At 48.3% G+C, this 19764-nt stretch overlaps 2 protein-coding genes and 1 non-coding gene across 4 annotated transcripts in view; all 3 read right to left on the bottom strand.

Moving 5' to 3' along the window:
- Positions 1-9208, bottom strand: part of PIGQ (phosphatidylinositol glycan anchor biosynthesis class Q) — a 61194-nt gene extending 51986 nt beyond the window's left edge. The window contains exon 1 of the mRNA XM_019493062.2: positions 9135-9208. The gene's annotated coding sequence lies outside the window, so the exon portion shown is untranslated. The remainder of the gene's footprint in view (positions 1-9134) is intronic.
- On the bottom strand, positions 74-9218 carry NHLRC4 (NHL repeat containing 4). Of its 2 annotated transcripts, none has more exons than XM_019493063.2 (2): positions 9135-9218; positions 74-1439 (listed from the first exon to the last, which is right to left on the bottom strand). In XM_019493063.2, exon 2 carries the CDS (start codon positions 1423-1425, stop codon positions 310-312), a length of 1116 nt encoding a protein of 371 aa, XP_019348608.1. In that variant the 5' UTR covers positions 1426-1439; positions 9135-9218; the 3' UTR covers positions 74-309. The 2 variants fall into 2 exon arrangements, with proteins under 2 accessions (XP_019348608.1, XP_014452923.2); XM_014597437.3 differs by having other exon boundaries at positions 74-1359; positions 9135-9208.
- A 6395-nt stretch (positions 9219-15613) lies between these two features.
- On the bottom strand, positions 15614-15801 carry LOC132244694 (U2 spliceosomal RNA). Its single transcript, XR_009456434.1, has one exon. It is a non-coding gene; the product is annotated as a U2 spliceosomal RNA (small nuclear RNA).
- Between the last annotated feature and the right edge of the window lie 3963 nt (positions 15802-19764).

Raw genomic sequence — 19764 nt, 5'->3', positions numbered from 1 at the left:
TGATGCCATAAGCATGAAACCACAGTCATTTTGAAGGGGGAGCATGTGTTTAAGATACATAGCCATTCTGGCATCTGGAAAGGCACAACCTTTATTGTTCAGCAGGAAAGCAACAGCAAAGAGAATTATAGGGAAGATTCTGTAAGCTATCATAAAGCCATCGACGCAGTCGAGGTAACTCAGGTAGAAATCATATGTTCTATTTCTTGCCTCTACCAACAGGAGTCACTGAAAGCCAAAAACATGGGGTATTGCAATGAGGGTGACTGGACCATAACAATAACTGACAAAAAAATGAATTAGTTGGGGTTACAGTGGCATCGATCCTGTCCTCTGTCTGGGGGTTAAGTTGGGACTGTCACAGGACACCCAAGGAGCATCAGAACTGTAGGCAGGTCTCACACGGTATTTAAAGACTTTGATGCAATTGTCCCCAGTATCTGCTACTAAAAGCTGTCCAGAAGTGGAACAAGTCAGACCTGTTGGTTTCCGTAGCCCTTCAGACACCAGGCAGATGGGAGAACCACTCTTGGGGAACAGGTGGACTGTTCGGTGCTGCTCATCAGCCACAAGGATGTTACCTTCTATGTCAGCACAGACCCCAGAAGGGTTGCCAAACTGATGCCCATATTTGCTGCCAAGAGAGTAAACCAACTTGTGCTGGTTATTAAACAGCTTGACATCACCGCATTCCTCACTTACAAGAAATCCACCATCAGGTCCCAGGCTGACATAACGGGGTCCACAAAGGTTAGAGACCGTGTGAGTACTCAGTATCTTAAAGGCATGGTCCAGTGCAAAGCTGTGGACTTTTCCTTGAGTGTAGTCTGTAACCAGAATTTTTCCTGATGAGTCCACTCCAATGCCCCTGGGGGAATTGACCTTCCCAATTTTTATCCATTCTCCTTTGGGGAACCTGGAGTGATGGCTGAAGACACAGATGGCTCTGTTCAACATGTCAGCTACAGCCACCATCCCTGACCTTGTCACTGTCACATCTTCTGGCAAAAAGGCCTCACTTTCCCTTCCCCACTCTATGCATGGCAGGAGCTGCTGAGTTTGGCCTGAGCAACTAAGGATGTGGACACAGGGTGCATTTTCACTAGTTATGTAGATAGAGCCATCCAGTGAGCAATGGATTCCACTTGGTCCCCCGTAACTGCTGCCATTGGGGTTGGGGATCTGCTGCACCAGGTTATTCTGTCGATAGTAGAGGAGATTTTTGATGTTGTCTAAGTCATGACAGATGCCTTTGACTTTCTCTGCCAGCTGGTGGACTTGGTGCTCTGTCACCATGCCCATCCCATGGTGGTTGCTCAGAAGTGGGCTTGCCTTCTGGAGTGTAGTGTCTGATTTCACCTGGAGGGCATAAACAGTCTTCAGAAGTTTTTCTTTATGATGGGTGGCCTCCAGAGTATAGTCCATGGCTAATCTCCCCCCTGTTTGGAAAAGGTAACACAACCATTACAGTCCTCATAGAGCTATACATTGTGAGGACAGACTCATTCCTTTGGTGCAATGGAGTCTTTCCAGAGTTACACCCATATAACTGATATCAGACTCCAGTCCCTTTTTTGATGTATATTAAGAAAAAAAGATAAACAAAGACTAAGTTATCCTTGCAGAGCGACATCTGGTTCTCTCTAAAGAATAGGGCACCATACTCTGCATTGGAGTACCATATTTTCTCACATACCACACCTCCCCAAATAGAAGATAGAATGAAGAAAAAAAGATTTTTCCAGACTTATGGCTGCATAATCACCAGCCTGCACCCTAAAAGTAAACATCTTTGTTTTTTGGTTGTCATGGGAGACTTCAACTACCCAGACATCTCGTGGGAAGAGCACTCGGCTAAATCCAAGTGGTCGCAAAGCTTCCTCTCATGCGTGGATGACCTCTGTCTGACACAAGAAGTCTACAGGCCAATGAGAGGTAAAGCGCTGCTTGACCTGGTACTGGCAACCAGAGATGACCTCATCGGTGACTTAACAATCGATGGGAAGCTGGGTGACAGCGACCATGAGCTGAATACCTTCACCATCTGCCGTAAAGCTGGCAAAACAGTCAACAATACAGAAGTCCTCGACTTCAGGAAAGCTGACTTTGAAAGGTCAGGAGGCTTGTTGGTGAGGCCCTAAGGGACCATGACCCAAAGGGGAGGGGAGTTCAGGAAGAGTGGTTGCTCCTCAACGGAGCAATCCTGGATGCACAAGCTAATGCTATTCCAGCTCAGAGGAAAGGCAGCAAAATGGCACAGCAGCCCCCTTGGCTCTCCAGGGAACTAGCAGACTTCCTGTGGAAAAAAGAAAGGCCTACAAAGGATGGAGGATGGGATCCACCTCCAAGGAGGAATATTCCGCACTGGTCCGGACTTGCAGGGAGTGAACAAGGAAAGCCAAGGTTGCAACTGAACTCCAACTAGCTACAAGTATCAAGGATAATAAAAAAGTCCTTTTTTAGATATGTGGGGAGCCAGAGGAACAGCAAGGGCAACATTGGATCCCTGCTAAACAAGAAGGGACAACTGACAACCGATGCCCAGCAAAAAGCCAACTTACTAAATGGGTACTTTGTGTCAGTCTTTCATCAATTCCACGGGATGCCCCTGCCCATTACAGGACAGGGAGGCCCAGGTGAGGGAGATTCATTGCCCTCCACCAATGCTGAACTTGTGAAGGAACACTTTGAGAGGCTGGACACCTTCAAGTCAGCCAGCCCTGAAAGTTTACACCCCAGGGTACTCAAGGAGTTGGCTAGCATCATAGTTCAGCTGCTGGCACGGATCTTCCAGAACTCTTGGTGCTCTGGTGAAGTGCCCGAAGATTGGAAGAAGGCCAATGTGGTGCCTATCTTCAAGAAAGGGAGGAAAGTGGATCTGGCAAACTACAGGCCCATCAGCCTGACCTCTATCCTGGGGAAGGTCTTAGAAAAAATCATCAAAGAGGCCATTCTCAAAGGACTGGCTGATGGCAACATCCTGAGGGATAGCCAGCACAGGTTTGTTGCGCGTAGGTCTTGCTTGACCAATCTTATTTCCTTTTATGACCAGGTGACCTATCACCTGGACAAGGCAGAGGAGACTGATATTGTATATCTTGACTTAAAAAAAGCCTTCAATCTAGTATCCCACGATCACCTCTTGGCAAAACTGGCCAACTGCGGCCTCAGGTCCACCATGATTCACTGGCTGAAGAATTGGCTCCGTGGTCGGACCCAGAGGGTGGTGGTTGATGGAAATCAATCATCGTGGTGCCCTGTGACCAGTGGGGTCCCTCAAAGCTCTGTTCTTGGGCTTATGTTGTTCAACATCTTCATTAATAATGTGGACATTGGAGTCAGAAGCAGACTGGCCAAGTTCGCCGATGATACCAAACTCTGGGGTAAAGCATCCACACCTGAGGACAGGAGGGCAATCTAGGCTGACCTTGACAGGCTCAGGAAATGGGCGGATGAGAACCTGATGGTGTTTAACACTGAAAAATGCAAGGGTCTCCACCTTGAGAGGAAAAACCTGCAGTATCCTTATAAGCTTGGCAGTGCTACGCTGGCTAGCACTACGGATGAAAGGGACTTGGGGGTCATGATTGACCACAAGATGAACACGAGTCTTCAATGTGATGCTGCAGCTAGTAAAGCAAGCAAAACGCTGGCTTGCATCCATAGATGCTTCTCAAGCAAATCTCAGGGTGTCATTCTCCTGTTGTACTTGGCCTTGGTGAGGCTGCAGCTGGAGTATTGCATCCAGTTTTGGGCTCCACAATTCAAAAAGGTTGTGGAGAAGCTTGAGAGAGTCCAGAGAAGAGCCACACACATGATCAGAGGTCAGGAAAAGAGACCTTACGGCAACAGGCTGAGAGTTATGGGACTCTTCAGCCTGGAAAAGCGCAGGCTCAGGGGCAATCTGGTGGCCACCTATAAGTTTATCAAGGGTGTTCACCAGGATCTGGGTGAGCGATTGTTCACCAGAGTGCCCCAAGGGATGACAAGGTTGAACAGTTACAAACTCCTGCAAGACCATTTCAGGCTGGACATAAGGAAGAATTTCTTTACTGTCTGAGCCCCCAAGGTCTGGAATTGCCTGCCATCGGAGGTGGTTCAAGCACCTACTCTGAACGCATTCAAGAGAAAATTGGATGTTTATCTTGCTGGGATCCTGTGACCCCAACTGACTTCCTGCCCCTGGGGCAGGGGGCTGGTCTCGATGATCTTCTGAGGTCCCTTCCAGCCCTAATGTCTATGAAATCTATGAAATCTGATGCCCACAGCTGGCTCCTGGCACTCGCTAATCACCAGCTCACTCATGCTGCCTTTCCTGCTTACCCAAAAGCTGAAACCTGAGCTGCTGCTAAAGACTGGTCTCCATGGATGGATCTATGATTTTGAAAAGAGCTAAAAACAGTCTGCAAGTCTGTGAAATAGAAGAAACGAAACCAGGAATAGCTAGCAGATAGCAAAATTGGCAGAAGAAAAGGTTAGTTTGATTAGTGGAACATCAAGACTATTAAAAAGGAGAGACAATCATTAACACACGTGGAGTGAAGAAAAATGAGCCATTGAGTTAACTGATTCCCTCATCTGCCTGAATAGAAATGCCACTGGTGTCACCAGGTGGAGCAGGAATCAAAGGGAGGTGATTCTACTCCAGGCAGAAAAATCAACTTTCCTGCTCAAGACAGATAATGCAATTTTGTGGTGCTGATTTTTGGAGGGGAAGGTGCATGTGGTATGCAATGAAATATGGTAATTCATGTAGGTCCATGAACTTCACTGATGATTCTCCCTAGCTGAGAATCTGCATAGAACAGGCTCCCGTGACAAATGGGTCACTAACTCTACACCCAAATCTCTCTGTTTCAGTGTGTTCCACTCAGGTTCTTAGTTTTACATACAGCTGACTTAACATTTGAACTCTGAATGAATCCTGGGCTCGAGATTCTGCAATTCTGATTGGTAGAGCCCATTCCCCAAAGGGAGGGGGCGAGGAGCAACCCCAACCTGGTTCAGGACTGTGCCCTGCCAGGTCTGGAGAGCTTCGGGAGTGGCGCTCCTGAACTGTATAAAAGGAGCAGTATGTCCTGCACAGGGGAAGACGCGATGGGGAAGCTGAAGAAGGAAGATCGGAGTGAGGACAGCTGGGGATGAGCTGCCCCAGCGGGAAATAGCCCCGAGCTCCTGAAGAGCCCTGGGAGGGTGTGAGACCTTCAGGCTCATCACGGTGCAGGGACCCACTGCACAGAGCAGCCCTGGGAGGGTGTGAGACCTTCAGGCTCATCACGGTGCAGGGACCCACTGCACAGAGCAGCCCTGGGAGGGTGTGAGACCCTTGGGCTTGTCACAGTGCAGGGACCTGCTGCAAAGAGCAGCCCTGGGAGTGCAGCAAGGCAGCTTGAACCTGTAGACCCCGGCAAGTGGCTGTGCACAGGACCTGGGCAAGATCCATGAGCAGTGAGCAGCGAAAGGCTGCTCGGGTTAGCCACCTGGTGTGAGACCAGAAGGCCAGAGCCCCACATTGGGACCCAGCAACTTGCAAGAGCCCCAGTGCTGAGCAGGGCATGGAGAACGGGGAAGGCTGCCCCAGTGTGAGGCAGGTGGTTGGGTGCCCAGCAACTCCACATGGTGAAGCAGCTAGCCCTCCGTGCTCAGAGTGGGGCATAGAGCAGCACAAGCAAATCTGCAGAGGGCCATGAGGACCGAAGCAGGTGACGTTGCAAAGCTTGGGTGCCCAGGCTGGAGCACCTGGCCACAAGGGGAGTCTGGAGGCAGTGTAGGAGAAGAGACCCCGGTGGGAAGCATCACACTGGGATGAGCCGGGCTATCAGGGGGGCCATAAGTTATTGGAGTATCTGAAAAGGAGGGGAGGTATTAGGAGTGGCCACACTAGAGCTGGGGGGAAGACCCTTCCCAGTGGGTGGGTCCCGAGACCCTGTTGGAAATGGGTGAGGGGTCCCCTGTTCTCCAGGCTTGGGGAACGAATTCATAATTAGACTCCTATGTCGTTAAGTTTCCAAGTTTAGGTTGTGCTTTATATTTTATAAATTCATAGATTCATAGATTCATAGATGCTAGGGTTGGAAGGGACCTCAATAAATCATCGAGTCCGACCCACTGCATATGCAGAAAAGAGTGCTGGGTCTAGATGACCCCAGCTAGATGCATATCCAACCTCCTCTTGAAGACCCCCAGGGTAGGGGAGAGCACCACCTCCCTTGGGAGCCCGTTCCAGACCTTGGCCACTCTAACTGTGAAGAAGTTCTTCCTAATGTCCAGTCTAAATAATATTGTTCTTTTTTTTTTAGTGTTGTTAACTGTGACAATGGGTTTGAGAGCTTGAAGAAATCTTTGGGCCAGTTTTGTATATATTTTTAAGTACTGGGTTTTACCCACTGGGGTGAATATTATTGGATTCATTGGGTCGGGTAACTCATTTCTTGACTTGGAGATTATGAAAGTTGCTAGCCAACTGCCTGTCAAGAATAAAAGGGGTGGGGGAGCGGGTGGGGATGGAGCCCTATGCCCCCTCCTCCGTCCGGGCCCGCTCCGTCCTTCCCTCCTGCTGCTTGGCGTCTGGGCCTGCTCCCTCCCCCTCGCCGCAGTGGCTGGAGGAGGGGAGGAGCAGGCCCAGGCCTGATGTCGGGGAGGACCCGAGGGTTGGGGGAAGCCGGGCCACCACGGTGGGGGAGGGGAGCAGTGGGCCTGGGCCGACCCAGTGGCAAAGGGGGGACGGGAGGAGTGGGCCAGCACCGGCGGGGGAGGAGTGGGCCTGGGCCCAAGTGGGGAGGAGGCCCACTCCTCCCCTCCCTCCACTGCTGCCACGTCGGGCTGCGTTGGGCTGAGCCTGCTGCTCTCCCCCCACCGCCGCAGTGGGCTGGCTTCTCCCTTTGCTTTGGCTCGCTCCTCCTCCCCTCCTGCATCAGGCCTGGAGCCCCAATGCCCACTCCTCCCCTCCCCCCACTGCCACCACCGCCACGGCCCACCCGCTCCTCCCTCCCCGCGTCAGGCCCACTCCTTCCCCATCGCCACCACGTGGACCTTGCAGACGGTGATGACGGAAGGGGGGAGGGGCAGGCCGAGGCCAGCGCTGGTGTCCTCTCCCCAGCCCCGCGGCTCCCCGACCCTGCTCCCCCCCACGCCACCGCCACCGTTACCTCCAAGGAGCAGGGGGGTGGCAAGGCCAGCTCCAGTTTGTCAGCCAATTAGAGCACAAATAAAGCATTATGGACAGACAGACAGACAGATGAAGGCTTTTATAATATTAGAATTTTGTACTATCAGGTATTCAATTAGTTCTGGCATGTAAATGTTTTAATTATATTTGTAATAATAAAACCGTATATAGTTAAGTGTATACTCTTGGGGTTGTCTCTATAGGGAAATGGGGGATCTGCATGTAGGGCAGTGACGCCCCTCCCTCAGCACCCTAGCTTGTCACCACTTCCTCTCTATTTGGCTGGGAGGGCACACCCTCGGTGTACCCAGGTTACATACATAACCCTGATTTTCTGGTAAACATTATTTAAGCTACACTCGCTGTTTGTCTATACCTTACTTTGGTGTGGTTTTGTGCTATTTGCTCAAAACTAGTGCACATCTTTATCAAGTGTGAAAAATTTGCTATTTGAAGGGTTGGAAGGGGGTGAGAGTAGCCTACAGAGTTCATGTATGTGGCTTACCTAGTCACTTCCACTAGGACACCAAGTTCAACCACTTTATTTTATTTGACTTTCATTTGAACCTGTGGTCAGCCACTAGGGTTGGGGATTTCCCCCCTCCCCACATTTTCATCTATTTCCTTAAAACCCAAGAAAATTAGTAAATTAAATGCAGAAAACCCAGGAAATTCATAGCCTTGATTCCAATAGGACTTAAACAGAGGCAGACTCCTGTGTGCAGAACTCACTGCAAGATCTGTTTCTCTAGTAACCTTAATAGCTCCGTTGCACAGACTTACATTGACAGCATTTTACATAAAGGGAAACTGACACGTTGAGTAGCAAAGAAACTAGAGCTGAGTTAATGACTTAGGGTACAGAGGTCATCTCAGGAAAAGAACATTTTTTAAAGTTTTTGTATATCCATGGGCAGACTTTGCTTCTGACACATTTTCATTTTTTCCAGTGAGCATCTTACAGAAATATGACGTAGCTGCTTATGGTTGCATGAAAGCATTACTTTAGCTACTTTTTACACATTGTTTGCAGCCATCATCAAATGGTACTGTCTTCCCTTCTGGACTGGAGGAGTAAACAAAGAGAGGAGGAAGTGTTTCTGGTGCACATACTCATCCCTCTGCATCATTTTCAGAAAATGCCTGTATTGCTTTCTTCTAAACAGTCATTTAAACAAAAAGCCTGTTCACACCAATGATTGTGGACAAATGAACAAAAAGCAGGCAGCACCATGGGGGAATCCAACTACTAATTGGGCGTTGGGTTTAGGAAAAAAAAAATTGTGGCTTTCTCTTCAGTCTTATGTCTGCTAAGCTAAAGTACCAGTACTCTGCAGCACCACCTAGTGAGAGAGAGAGGTACACTTTAGACAGCTCACAGTAGTGTCTCCTACAACCACAGTGAAACCCTCAGCTCTTATCTAAGATTGTTTTCATGGGCAGATTTCAAAACCCTTTACAGACGAGGTTACTGTCACTTTACAGGTGGGGAAACTGAGGCACAGAGAGGCAGAGTGCTTTGCCCAGCTTTGTCAAGCTTTCTGGAGAGAAAGTAGAGGAACCCATGTATCCTGAGTCCTCATCCAGTTCTCTAGCCACTAAGCTGCACAGGTATAGGAGAGCACAGCACAGATTCTTACAGTGTGCAGACATTTAGGAGATTGTTGGGACAGGTGACAAATAACAAGCATATGATAACAGCTCTGTTAGTGGTACTGCAGCTTTAGTACATGCTTAGATGGCAACTTAAACCAATAATTTCCAGCTTGCTTACTTAAACTTGGGTGCCTAAATCCATAGTTTGACACCTGAATAAGTGCTCTGATTTTCGGAGGCATCAACATTCAGTCCACCCATTTAAGTACTATACATTTGTGTGTCCGACTTCATAACCCAGATTAGCCCATTTTGGCCTAAACAGATGCTCGGCAAGCAATCATCAGCCAAGTCAAACAATGGCACTAACCTCTGTTTTGATAGGGAGGAGAGGGGTGCTGCTTTTCTCCCCCACAGCTTTTCTGTTCTCCAGCTGAGTGTCTGTCTTCCCTACAGCTGCAGGTGTTTTGCGGAAGAGTTGAGTTGTGGGATGCTTTTGTTGTTAGTAACAGAGCTGTGCCACTCTGTGTGCCTGTGTAAACACCATCGTGCTGCCTGGGATAACAAACACAAATGGAATCAATGGCAACCTACTGAGAAACACACTGTTGTACATTAACAGGGAAGCCTGGCTTCCACCGGTGCTGATCAGACATCTGTAGGGACCAGAGGCAGGGAGGCGGTAAACATTCTTTCATGAACACTTTTCCTTCCATGATCTAGGCTGTATCCTGTCCTGGACTGTGCTATGGTGAGAGGAAGCCATAGGGTGCTGAGCAGCAGCCCAGGTTCTTACCTAGCTATCATAAGAGTAGAAAGAAAGTAGAATATATCATGTTGGTATGCTTACTCTGGGATGCATGTTGCTTCATGTGGGGCAGTTGTGTGCCACTGGCCTGCCCACAGGGCTGGAAACTAGGACTTCTGGGTTCTTTCCCTAACTCTACCACTGATTCACTATATGATCTTTGGGCACTAAGTCTCCATTTCTGTGCCTCTGTTTCCTCATCTATACATTGAGGCTCACATTTTTTTTCATTTTGCAACACACTTTGAAATCCATGCTTGCAAAGCATTAGGATGTTCAGGTGCCCAGGCTGACCTATCTTGCTTTGCACTAGAAAATGACTTTTGAGTTAATCAGCATCTGATGAAGCAAGCTGCTGCTTACAAAAGCTTATATATCTCTGATGCAGCTTGTCTACAATGTGCAAATCTACCCTGGCTTCTGCCTGACTTCAGACTAACAAGGCTAACTACCTCTCTTTGAGTTAATGTACCACATATCCTCCAGCTTGGCTCCAACTGGTAAAAGGAAGAATTTGTTCTACTGGAAGTGACTTGCCCAAGGACACACAGCCAGTCTGGGGCAGAGACAGGAATAGAACCCAGCTTCCCTGTCAGCAGATCATACACTATAACCAGCAAGGGTTCACTTCCTGCTGTGCTGCAGTATACTCTGTGTCCAGAGTTTTGGCTGGTATTCCTACCCTTCTGCTTTCCATCCTGTCCATAATGTGGAAGATCAGAAGCACAGTCAGTGATCGAAAGGAATCGGGCCAATCGGAACTTCACCAATGGAATCAGTGCAAGTTATACTGCAGGTTTGAGAGATGTAGTGGGGGAATCTTTACTTGGTCTTTTTTGGCTATCCTAGGTGAAAGGGTTCCTGGTTAGCTCAGCTCAAACAAAGAAAAGAATCATGACTATATTGAATCCAGCCTTTAGAAGCAGCGGGCCTGTCCCTGCACCTGGCAGAATCTGCTGGGCCCAGCCTAAAATGTGTGGATCAAAGATTGGGGCTGTTTGGATGTAGAAGTTTTAGTTTTGGCCATTGCAGAAATGGGCATATGCCCCTGAGTCCCAATCTGGACAGGAACTTCCCCAGAGGTTGGGTGGGATCTGAGGGTAGGTGTCTGGTTCTGGGCACTGCTGAGCTGGAGTCAGTTAGATCACTGCTAGGAGATGTGGAATTATGGTCTGGATAGGGACTTCCCCAGAAACTTGATGACTTTTATCTGGGATGTTTGGTTCTGTCCTTACTTTAGGTTAAACCTGGAGTCTGCAATATTGCAGGGAGTTATAGACTTTGGATTTATCTCAGAACTTCCCCAGAGCTTGGAGGTTTTGGTTCTAGGGTTTGGTATTGTCATCTGTGAAATGGATCAGAATTCCTCCCAAGTTAGGGCATGCTTAGATCTGGAGCATTTGCTCCAGACCCATCTCCAGAGAAAGTAAATACAATAAGTAACTCAATGTGACAAGCAGACAAGGCTGTCTCGGCTGGGCACTGCGAGGACTGGAGGAGACTTCAAAAATCCATCTCCCACAGCAACAGACTTTGACCTTTTGTTGTGCTTTTGTTGCTTTGATCACCAGGATAAACAAATACAGTGATTGCCCCTCAGGCTCCCATTCACCTTTGCAGGACTGTGGCCCTGTCAGAACCTGTTTAAAAGCCACCCCCAAACCCCTGGGGACACCTCTGCTAAGGCAGGGCCCTGACACAGCTGAGGACCCTACTATGTCCAGTTCCACTTTGGCACCAGGGGCTGCAGGGCAAGAGGAAAGTGAATATTGCCTGTCTCACTTACAGAGATCACCCGAGTTTCTAGTACTTCCTGGCTGCATTATTTACTTCTGGAGGTGGACTGGGCTGGGGGAAAAAGCCCCCAAGGCCCAATCCAAGTTTAACATAAGCTGGTGAGTCAAACAGAGCTACACCTACCTATGATAAATGAGCTGGGTGAACAAGGTGATCCCAGATGACAGTCTGGAGGACCGTCTTGAACACGAAGCAGAGAAGAAACCAGCATGCCATTCATTTTTGGCCTTCATAACTGCATGTATGTAGGCCTTACATTTTCAAGAGAGACATTGTAGCTCAGACAGAAGTGATGGGCCTGATACAGAAAGCACAGAGGGAAGGTCTTTGGTTAGTGCTATGTGGAAGCAGGTAATCACAGTGGACCATTATAGCTGCCACCTCTCTAAATCAGACCCAAGCAGTTCTAATTTTACATATTTTGCTGAGAGGGTGAATGTCAATCAACAGGGACTTCTGCATGGACTGGTGATGCTGGTGGGAATGAGGGTGGACCAGTGTGCTACAACCATATTCATTGTTCTCAAAGAAACTGGCTGACTCCAGAGGGTAGTGGAGTTTTAAATAGATTTTGGATTGTCATGAAGGATCCTGGGTTTAGAGAAAACTTGGAACTTTGCTTCTACAAGGATTGATTGGGGTGATAAATTATATTATCCCTTCTGTATGCTCCGACTTCTGTTTCCTGGCTGAAGAAGGTGATGCTGTCCTATGCCACAGGGGAAATTCATCCCTGTTCCCTGCATGCCAACAGCAGCCAACTTCCTGAAGCATGAAATTTGATTAGCTTTTAGGCTGGTCAGAAAATTATCCAGCACTTTAAAATAAAAATCCAGACACCATATTTTACTGTATGGGTGCAGACATCCCAAAGGAGAATGCATTCAGTTCTCGGATAATACAATGACATTTAAGGGTTTGCATTCTACAGGAGGTTAGAATAGGTTGATCAAACAGTCTTTTTAGCCTTAAACTCTGTGAATCTATTTACTACATTCTGCTATATGTAGCTCCATTTGGGACATTCCCAGGGCTCCCTGACCCTGAGGAAGTACTATCCCCACTCAGTGCATAGCAAGATACATAGCTTCTATGACAACCTCAGTGGATTTGACAATTGGGAAGAGATCTCTGGAAGCAAGCCTGCCTTTTCCCACTAGCCAGAGTTGGCTCTCTCCCGCCTTAGAGTGATAGAGTAACAATTGCTACCTTGTGGAAAAAGCAAAAACACCTGATCTTCTCCATTGTCCCACCCTCTTACCATGGGAAGCTGGGGAACCTGCAAAGAATTACTTGCCTACACAGTTACAGGAACACAGTGAGCTGTGGGTCTAGCAGACTGTATTCACTTTCTGATTTTTTAAATTCCCCAGAACAAGGACAGTAGCTGTAGGGTTCCTGCAAAGGACTAAAGTAGGGTGCTTGGTAGTGTAATCTAATTATTATCATTCCTTAGGCTTAGGGCATGGGCTGGCAGCATCTGGAACAGTAGTGCTCAACCTTCTGGCTCCACAGGCTACATGAGGGGTGTGGGACTAGTTCACAGGCCAGATCAGGTGAGCAGGGTTGGTCCAAATGAGCAATCCAGTGTGCTAGCCTGGCTGCATGGACTGGACTGACATCCAACATGTGTAGCCTGATCTTATGTGGCTCTGGACACTCTCCAACCCAACCCTGCACACTGGATCCAGCTACACACCAGCTCCACCATGTGTCAGTACAGGCTAGCACACCTGGCTGCATCATTTGGCCCACAGGGCTCCCCAGAGGTCCAGGAACTGCACATTAACATTGCCACTGCTTCCCTGCCACCAAATTATCAGACCTATGCAGAGACCCATGAGCTGGATGACATGGCCTCACAGGTCAAATCTGGCCTGCAGACTGGAAGTTGAGTATCCCTGGTCTGGAACGCAGCAGGTCATGAACAGCCAGGCTACATTTGGGTAATCCTGGCTATACACAGGAACGTGGCTTTTTGAATGTGTGGGATAGTTTGCTTCATGTTTAGAGTTGTTGCGTATAAGACAGAAGAACTGCTGGTATACTTTTGCATAGTTTTATATACTGGTGTATACATATACAGTGCAGACCAACGATATTTGTCACGTTCCAGTCCAAGGGATTTTTTGTGGCAGTTTCCTAGTCTTGCCACTAGGGAGCTCCATCTATTCAAAAAACAAAGGGAGAAATACTGTAACCCAATAATTAGAAAACAAAGTGTAGGAGAGAGGTTGCAACACTATACATATACAGTAATTATTGATGTGGGAAGCAGTTTAAAGTAGGGCCAGGGAAGGGAGAATGCACAGTAACACTTTCTGGATATCTGCTTTAATATTGCCTCCAGCCTGTGTAGCTACTTTTTGCCTCCTGAAAGTTTCACCTGTACTGTCACTATGGTACAGAGTCTTCCCTTTCCTTCCTAGATTAAACTGACATGCAGGGTTGATTTCTGATTTTCCACAGCTCCTAATTTTCACCCCAAAGGAGGCTATTGTGCTATGTGATACAGTCCCTGCAGAATCCTTGTATAGACACCTAACCTGTATAAAAGATCTGGTTAAGTGTTCTGGAGTTCTTTTGAGATTTTTAGAGAAGCAAGATCCAACTCTCCATTTAAATCAGGCAGTGGCAGCATCATCTTCATTCTATAATCATAGTAATTAAGAACCTCTCATTCTCCGATTACCCATCTCTTACATGGCAACATTATCATACCACAAGAACAAGTGATTGTTGTCCTTAAAGCATTTCTAGGCTAGCCCCCTGTTTTTCCTCACTTTTAATTTACATAGATTAGGCTGAAATTTTCCAGTGAATTTTAGGAGATTAACTGTTGGTGCTCACCATTTCTGAAGAGGAGGAAAGTAAAGCATATGCTTTCCAAATTATATAAAAATGGTTTACAGCAGGGTAAAACTGTTACAGGGAAATAAAAAGAAAGAATGCAGTGTCTTGAACTAATAAAGCCAGGGCTGGTAAGGTTTACAGAATTTATAAAAAAAGAGGCAGACACTGAAAATTAGGAGCTAAACAGAGGTCACTTTGAAAACCTGGCCCTAAGTTTAGGGCTACCGACACATGGTAAGCAGTGTAGGCTGCCAAATTTTCCAAGATCTGTGATATCCATATGAGATACCAAACTTGGACTCTCTGCAAGAAACCTGTAAATGTTTTCATCATACTTCCTTGGCTGTGTTGCTTTTAGGATCCTTTTGATAAGAAGAAGCCAGTAACCCTATGGTAAACCTACATCTCCATACACTTAATACCAACAATCAAAGATGATTCATCCCTCCCTATCCTTCACTTTATAAACAGACTCCAGATCTCTGTGTCAATCTAGGTTGTGCCTAAATCTCCTTTTATTTACTCCTGTAAATAAGGAGGAACTCCAAGGAAATCAGCGTAAGTTCAGAAGCAGGTCTGAGGTCCTGAACTTCTGATTACATACCCCAGGAACTTGTGTATCACCTCCTAGTTTCTATCTAGGCAAGAGTTCCCTAGACTGTTGATGTCAAGTGAAAAAAGGGAGATGAGGCATGAGTTGATCAAGCATCATAGCAAACTGTTTAGCTGTGGGTTTTTTCCCTCCCAGCCCTGCACTGAGCCAAGCTACTGAGAGGCTGCCTGCTTTCTGTTGTGCTCTGCAAACCTCAGGGAACATTGGTTTCAGCTAGAACCAGGATAACTTGTTCTTATTCTGGCTAGCTCTGTGCATGGTTTCTTTTATGTTGTTAACCCTCCTTGCTTAAACTCTAAATCTGGTATATTTCTGATTTCTGGGAAATCCAGGGAGACTATCCAATTGGAGGTGAAAGAAATACTGCAGTCAGAACAACAGGAAGATTGGAAAGACACAGGAAAGTGATATGTTATATATGTCAAATACAGGATTTGTATGTGATTTTCCACTAGTTATCAGTGGTGATGTTGCTATGCAACAGCAATTACAATCATCTATCAGTTTTCAGTATTTGGTTTTAACCAAGACCACACACTAGAGTTGTCACCTTGGGCAGATCCAGCTTACACATAACAAAAGTTGTGATGTTGACATTTTGAATTATGCAATCTGGTGTGTGGGGCTAGGGCCCTGTGCTGGATCATGCCTGCATCCTAACCCTGCAGTGGATCAGGCTCACAAACTGATCCCATGCACCAGATCTGGCCTGTGGACTGACTTCACATTATTCAGTCTGCCCATAACCTGGAAAGGTTGGGGGGCTTTTGGGGGATTTTTGTGTCTTTTTGGGCCCAGATGCATTGCTACATCGAGCCAATGCATGGAGGGGCTGGAGCAAGCTCCAAGGCCCTCCCCTGGCACCAAAAATATGTTTAATGCGTCGGTCCTCACATCAAGGATGTATCAGCGATTAAACTGAAGAACAGATACTACACCATTGTTCTAGAAAATCTGAAAGGAGAGGCAGGTTCTGCTTTGGGAGGGGAGAGGCCCCTCATAGTTCCTGTGCTGCGAGGTTACAGTGAATTGAGGTGCTCCCAGTAGCAAGGCTTCAAAGGCAGAGACTGTGGTCTGTCAACATAACATGCACATTGGTGTCTTTTACCTCAAAGTCATTTAGCTCTTTCTGTCACTGCTGCTCAGGAAGATTGCAGCCTTTCCCATACTATTGACCCATACACAATGAAGGCCCTGGGCCTATTGTCCTGTTGTTCTCCTTTAAGCAGACAATTTTTTGCTCCTTTCCAGTGACAGCAATTCTCTCAGAAAAACCAGTCAAACCCCAGTTCCAAGAAAGGGCTTATTGGTTTTTTATAGATAAGAGAGAGACTAGAAAACAAATGTTAGATAGATCATAAAAGTATGAGAACAGGCTCTGGGGAAAGTTCCCTCCAGGGGCCCTGGAGTTTAGTTACGGAGGAAAGAAGTTCAAAGAAATAGAAGTTACCTGACAGCTTTCAGCATGGCTAGGTTGCTTCTGCATGACTCAGAGAGCCTCACAATGTGCCTGGGTGTGACGTTTCCCTTAGGGGAACTCTGCATCCTCTCCCCAGTTACTGAGGTAGAAAAAGCGTGCTGGAGCTTTGATTCCAAAGCAGGATGGCATTGCTAGGGGCAGTGGAAGGGCGGGCTGTGGCTAAGGCGCAGGGCTAGGGGTCAGCAGACCTATATTTTTTTCCTGGTTCTAATAGAAGTTTTCTCAGGGGGAGGGCAAGCACATCCTGGCTTTGCCTTTCTGAGGGGATATGTATGGTGGGTACCCTGAGCCTTTCCCTCCTTAGTGTACAGCCTGTGCTAGTACTACTTTAATCCTTCTGCAGAAGACATCCCTACTAGGCCTGTTCAAAGTGGCTAGTATTCACTTCAGATTTGGCTTCGGCCGATTAGGGGGACAGTGATTCAATTTGGTGATTTGAATCACTGCCCCGATTCGATTTGGCTGAATCTGATTCGGAGATTCAGCAGCAGCCAAATGTCGGACTCAGCCAGGCCAGCCCCATCCCACCCCGCAGCCCAGCAATGGCTGCCCTGCTCAGCACTTGTAAAAAAAAAAGACCCGGCTCAGCGAGTGCTGCCGGGCAGAGGGCAATCCCTGCTGCCCCCAGTGCTCTACACTCAATGTGGGGCTCTGCACAGGCCCCCCGACCCCTCCCTCAGTCTCCCAGCCCCCCCACGGGTGCCCCACCCGGGCCAGCTCCAGCCTTTTAAGAAAGAAAAAAAAAACTCGAAACCCTCCCCAAACTCACCGCTCCTGCCAGCGGGGGCGATCCCCACTGCCCCCCACTGTCCTGCGCCATGTGGGGGGCTCTGCATGAGCTCCCAAAGCCCCGAGGCTGCGGCAGGAGCAGTAGGTCCCAGGGTTTTTCTCAGCTTTTTTTTCCTTAAAGGGCTGGAGCTGGCCCAGGCCGGGCACCCGTGGGGGGGCTGGGGGAGCAGGGGGAGTAGGGGGTTGGGGGGCTTGTGCAGAGCTCCCCATGCAGCATGGGGCAGTGGGGGGCAGCAGGGATCACCCCCCAACCTGGCAGCACCCAGTGAGCACCGGGGCTTTCCTTTAAAGTACCGAGCTGGGGCTGGGGGGTGGGGGGCAGCCACAGCGGGGCTGGGGGAGTGAGTGGGGGTTGGGGGGGCTGGGGGAGCAGTGGGGTTGGGGGGTCTGACAGGGGTCCCCCAATGGTCCCCTTCCCCCTCCTCCACCCCTAGTACTTCCCAGCTCAGAGTCAGCTGCTGGTCCCTGTTGCAGCCACTGGGGACTGCCCAAATCATCAAAGTTCTCCAAATCTTTTCTGAAGATTCGGAGAGCTTTGAATCAATTTGGACCTTTGAACTGGTCCCCTGATTCAGTTCGTATTCAGAGATTCAGCCACCGAATCCGGCCAAATCTCCGTATCGAATCACCACCCGAAGCTTTGCACAGCCCTAATCCTTACCCTTCCCCATTCCTGAGTGCCATTCCCAACCAGTCTGTCCCAAAGCTCCCAGACATCCCTGCCTCCAGATGCCATGTTCCTTTTTGCTGCCAAAACTGTCTCAAGTGTCGGTGTGACTCTGAGAAGGGATCTGTGGCAGGCCCACACCCCACTTACCACTGCTCTGGTGTCTAGGTGGCTAGTCTTTGGGCAAGCCGACCAGCACCACGTGGCTGGAGAAAGCCTTGCTGGTTGGTCCAGGGCCTGAAGGTTCCTGGTGTAAAAGAAGCCCAGGAGTGGAGCTGGGAGGGGAGAGTCATGGGAGCACTGGCAGCGGAGCCGGATGCTCTCATAGCGTCTGGAAGGGAGTCAATGCATCCATTCAGGGCTAGCATGCCTGGAGAGGCAATATTTGCCTGTCCTGCCACTGAAGCATCCAAGGAGGACCTGGATGCATACCAAACTCACAGCAGGAAGCCAGACTTTCTCCCTGGGGCTCAGCACCCTGGAAGGACCACTGAAGCTGGGAACCCAGTTGGCACTGGGAATTGAACCAGGCAGTAGTCTGATTGTGGTAGCTGACAGGCCAAGTGGCCCAGACCTGACACTGTTCTCCGGCACCCATGATGACCCCCACAGGAGCGCACAGGCCAGCCCAGAGGGCACTACCAGAACCTGTCAAAGGGAGGATTCAGCCTGGGAACCCCCTGACACTGCACATCCTGACTGAGCATCCACAGATCCAAACCTTCCCAGCAGACAATTGGCAGAGCCGTGAATGTCACATACTATAGACATTACAATACTTGGCCAGGCGGAACCCAGTCCAAGAAACATGCCCCACAAAGAGGCATTTGGGATGTGAGACCACATGGGGAAAGGGTGTACCCTGCACCAAGAAGTCCCGTGTGCTAAAGGAAAGTGCTCAGCATGGTGGACATCATTGCCTTGCCCACCACATCATCCAAGCTACTTTGGTTGAATTATCATTCTGTTGTAATTTTGCTAGTCTACAAGGCTGCAGCCAGACCTCCTGCTGGCATCTGCATTACTGGGCCTCAGTGCAGGAGGAGAGGGCACCACCATCACATTGAAACACCATTGAGGCTGATTCATAACACCTGAGTGGAAAGGGGTGGGTTATAAGGGAGGAGGAGCCCCACAGAAGAATTTCCAGCAGAGTCACCCGGGGTCCTAGGGAGACTACTGAACAACATCTCCAGAGGTTAAATCCACCCCAAAACAAGTCATGGTGGGTGAGTAGACCCCTGTGTGACATAATCAAAAAGGCAGGGCACACTATCAGCAGTGTGGTGGTCATAAGCTTGTCATGGGATCCATTTTAGTTTCCTATTCTAGGAATCACCTTGCCTACTATTTATTTATTTAGTAGATTTATATCCTGCCCTACAAAGTAGCAGCGAAAAGGATGCTACTTGTCTCTCCTTTCGTGTTTTTCTCATGCTGCTGCAACAACAGATAGGGTAGCCAAGGATAGGCCTCAATTCACTCCAAAACAGAGGAGCTGACATTCTCTTAAGTACTATCAATGTACCAGTATTTCAAACTAATATTACAGCATTTACATAATTATTCTTACCTATAACTTGGCACCAGACTAATGACCCTACTCCAATTTGGTTGAACTCCTCTTCTTAGATGTACAGCAGTCTACTGGGGTGCTCTTTGAGCTGTGTTTACCCACTTGCCTTCAGTGAACTTTATGCATCTGGAGTCTGAGCAGCGCTCAGACACTGCTTCAGTTTGGGGTCTGTAAGCACCATTTTGGGGTGCTGATCTTCCATGTAGCATCCCTCCAGAGAGCTGATGTTCTAACTGCCTTTTCCCTGGGCCTAACCTCAATGACTCAGACTCTCCCATGGCCGGAAACAATGCTCCTCACAGGGTGGCTGTTCTGGGCTGCAATTTAATTCTTCTGAGGCATGCGATACATATAGTGTGCACCCCCTCTCCCCCTTTGCACAGATTTTTTGAATGTACCATTTTTCTTTACTTAACA

Source organism: Alligator mississippiensis, chromosome 13, assembly GCF_030867095.1.
Source record: "Alligator mississippiensis isolate rAllMis1 chromosome 13, rAllMis1, whole genome shotgun sequence".
Classification (NCBI taxonomy): domain Eukaryota; kingdom Metazoa; phylum Chordata; order Crocodylia; family Alligatoridae; genus Alligator; species Alligator mississippiensis.
This window is presented reverse-complemented; position numbering and strand designations above follow the sequence as displayed.